General features: G+C 34.9%; 1 protein-coding gene across 1 annotated transcript in view; it reads right to left on the minus strand.

Annotated features, from left to right (window-relative positions):
* Positions 1–2,782, minus strand: part of rab3da (RAB3D, member RAS oncogene family, a) — a 9,874-nt gene that overhangs the window by 5,002 nt on the left and 2,090 nt on the right. Inside the window, exon 2 of the mRNA XM_032537518.1 lies at positions 1,726–1,959. Coding sequence (XP_032393409.1) covers positions 1,726–1,959 — 234 coding nt within the window. The remainder of the gene's footprint in view (positions 1–1,725; positions 1,960–2,782) is intronic.

The raw sequence follows: 2,782 nt of genomic DNA on the forward strand, positions 1-2,782 counted from the left end.
ACATTCTCACTTGGAGCAAATAATCCCTCACACAATGTAACACTGTCCATCAATAAAATGGTGGAAAAAATACTTTGACGAGGGGGCTGAGAATTCACATCAGCTGTCAAAAGAACAAAACACACAGATCACTTTTAAAAAGTAAACTTTCCTACTATATTATACACTATTTCCTACAATATAAAGTAAACTTTATATACAGTTTATATATATATATATATGAAAAAAACTGTTGAATAAATGGGAGAGGTGCCAAATTCTGAAGTAAACCATAAACAATTAAATTGTTTAAGTTTTAATGTGCCACTGTATCTATGTTATTTTCAATTCTGCAAACATAATTCTAGAAAATGTCTGAAGGTACATGAATATAGTCAAATGCAGTAAAGACTTATACTTACAAATACTAACACCTTGGATGCATTATTGTTTTCATCTACTTTAAGTGACCCACATCCCTGCTAATAGTGACTGCTGCAGCTTTATGGCTTTGGTTCAATAGAACTGGCCCCAGGCAAAGTGCTAAAGGGGCAGAGACGTAAATTAGCCTTAAGGAGTATATAAACTGATGCCCAAACAAGGTGACTAATTCTAATTTTTCCAGGCAGTCTGCCAGATGTGATGTCAGTTAATAAACAAAGCAACTGCCCCAGGTAGCACCAGATATTAAATATCCCAATCAGAGTGGTAAAACAAACTACACACATTAGCTTTTTACACGCAACACTCTAAACTTTTGATGTGCCACATTAATTAGAGTTAAATCTACTCAAACTGTAACACAGTTTGCCAGCATTTACTTATCTGCTGCTGCACTGAGAAAACATCTTTCAGTTTGTACTGGCCTTATCTGCCTGACTTCCACTCTTTCTTCCTGCTGCAGAGGAGAAACCAGACTCTGTGCATGTGGTGGTGAACAGTTTGAAAGCAGGAAGGTGAAGGAATGAAATTGGCTTTGCTTTCCGATTCTTTTTCATGCCAGGATAATTTGCCAAGCAACAGAGTACAAACCACTTAAAATTAAAAAACAAAATCCTATTATTCTACATGTACAGATTTAAAAATGTTTGCTTTTATTAAACTACAATAAACTAAAAGAGTAACCTATCACTTCTGAGCTATTAAAGAGTAGAAACAAACATTTAAAGTTTGGGTGGGGTTGCTTTTATAATACCTTTCACTCTAACACTATTCTAACTTTGGACTTGGGGGATGGTATATGTAGCTCACTTTATTAAGTTTCAGACAATAATAATGTCATTTGACAATTTTACAGACAACTTCAGTGTCTACATCTTCCCGTCTTTGTACAGCAAGACTCTTTGTATTGTGTTTCTTTTCCTCCACTCTTAGTTGGTCCATGGAAAGAAAACATCTGTAAAAAAGTATGCACCTGAAAATCTCTACACCTAATTTTTCACCTTTATAAATGACACACAGTCAAACTGAATTAAATCCATTTAAAAAATACATCATGAGACACTTATACCACTGGTATTGTAGATCAGCATATTTGATGAAGTTGATGTACTTGCAGATTCTTGCACTTTTTTGGTTTGTACCTACATTGTTAAGTGCACTTGTTGTAAGTCGCTTTGGATACAAGGGTCAGCGAAATATATGTCATGTTATATTTTACAGATTTACATCTCCCACCAGCATGTAGATATTAATATGCCTTTATCGGCATATTTCAAAAGGTCAATGTGATTTTTTCCAACGTACCCAGATCTGAAGTTTGACCCGCTTGTCGTTCCTGTAGATGGTCTTGACTTTGAAGTCGATGCCCACTGTGCTGACAAAGGCTGAAGTGAAGGAGTCATCTGCAAAGCGGAACAGGAAGGATGTCTTTCCCACACTGCTGTTGCCGATGATCAGCAGCTTAAACATGTAGTCAAAGTTTTGGTCGGCTGCATCTCTCTGTTCCTGGCCCGCCCCTGAATCTCTGGCCAGTGCCATCTATCAAATGAAGTAGGACAAGAGGAGAACGGTCTTTCCGATTCCCTCATACATAACCTCAAACTCGTTCATAAAAAAATATCCACCATAATCTGAAGTGTTTCTAATGGAACCTGTAACTAACAACACTATGTGATTAATCATTTAATTAATTTAGCAGCAAAAATGACTTCTTCTCCAATGTCAGGATTGGCTGCTTTTCTGAATATTTGCTTTTCTGAGATGAATATTTATTTTTAGTTTTTTACTGTTAATCAATACATTAAAGATATCACTTTGGGCACTGGGGAAAATGGTTCTTGACATTTTGTACACTTAATACATTAAACAATAAAATAATCAACAGATTACCTGATATTATGAAAACGATGGTTATTTGCAGGCAGAAATTCACGCTTACAAATTTATGACAGCAGAAGACTATAGGTACATTTGTGCTGTAAAATAGTAAAAGATTAAGATAAATTAGTCAATTAATGGATTAGTCAACGATTTTGTTTTTTTTCCTCTTGATTATCTTTGTATTATGTATTCTAATAATATTACTATATATACACTACCGGTCAAAAGTTTGGGGTCACTTAGAAATTTCCATTGCACTCCATTATAGACAGAATACCTGCTGAGATCAGTTGCATTGTTTTTTTTAACCCGGTCAGCAGTTTTCAAATTACATTATGTGCTTACATAATTGCAAAAGGATTCTCCAATGTTTTTCTAGTTAGTTTTTTAAAATGATATCAGCTTAGTAAACAGAATGTGCCTTTGGAACATTGGATCAATGGTTGCAGATAATGGGCAATGTAGATATTGCATTAAAGAT

This window comes from Etheostoma spectabile, chromosome 2, assembly GCF_008692095.1.
Source record: "Etheostoma spectabile isolate EspeVRDwgs_2016 chromosome 2, UIUC_Espe_1.0, whole genome shotgun sequence".
In the NCBI taxonomy this organism is placed as follows: Eukaryota; Metazoa; Chordata; class Actinopteri; order Perciformes; family Percidae; genus Etheostoma; species Etheostoma spectabile.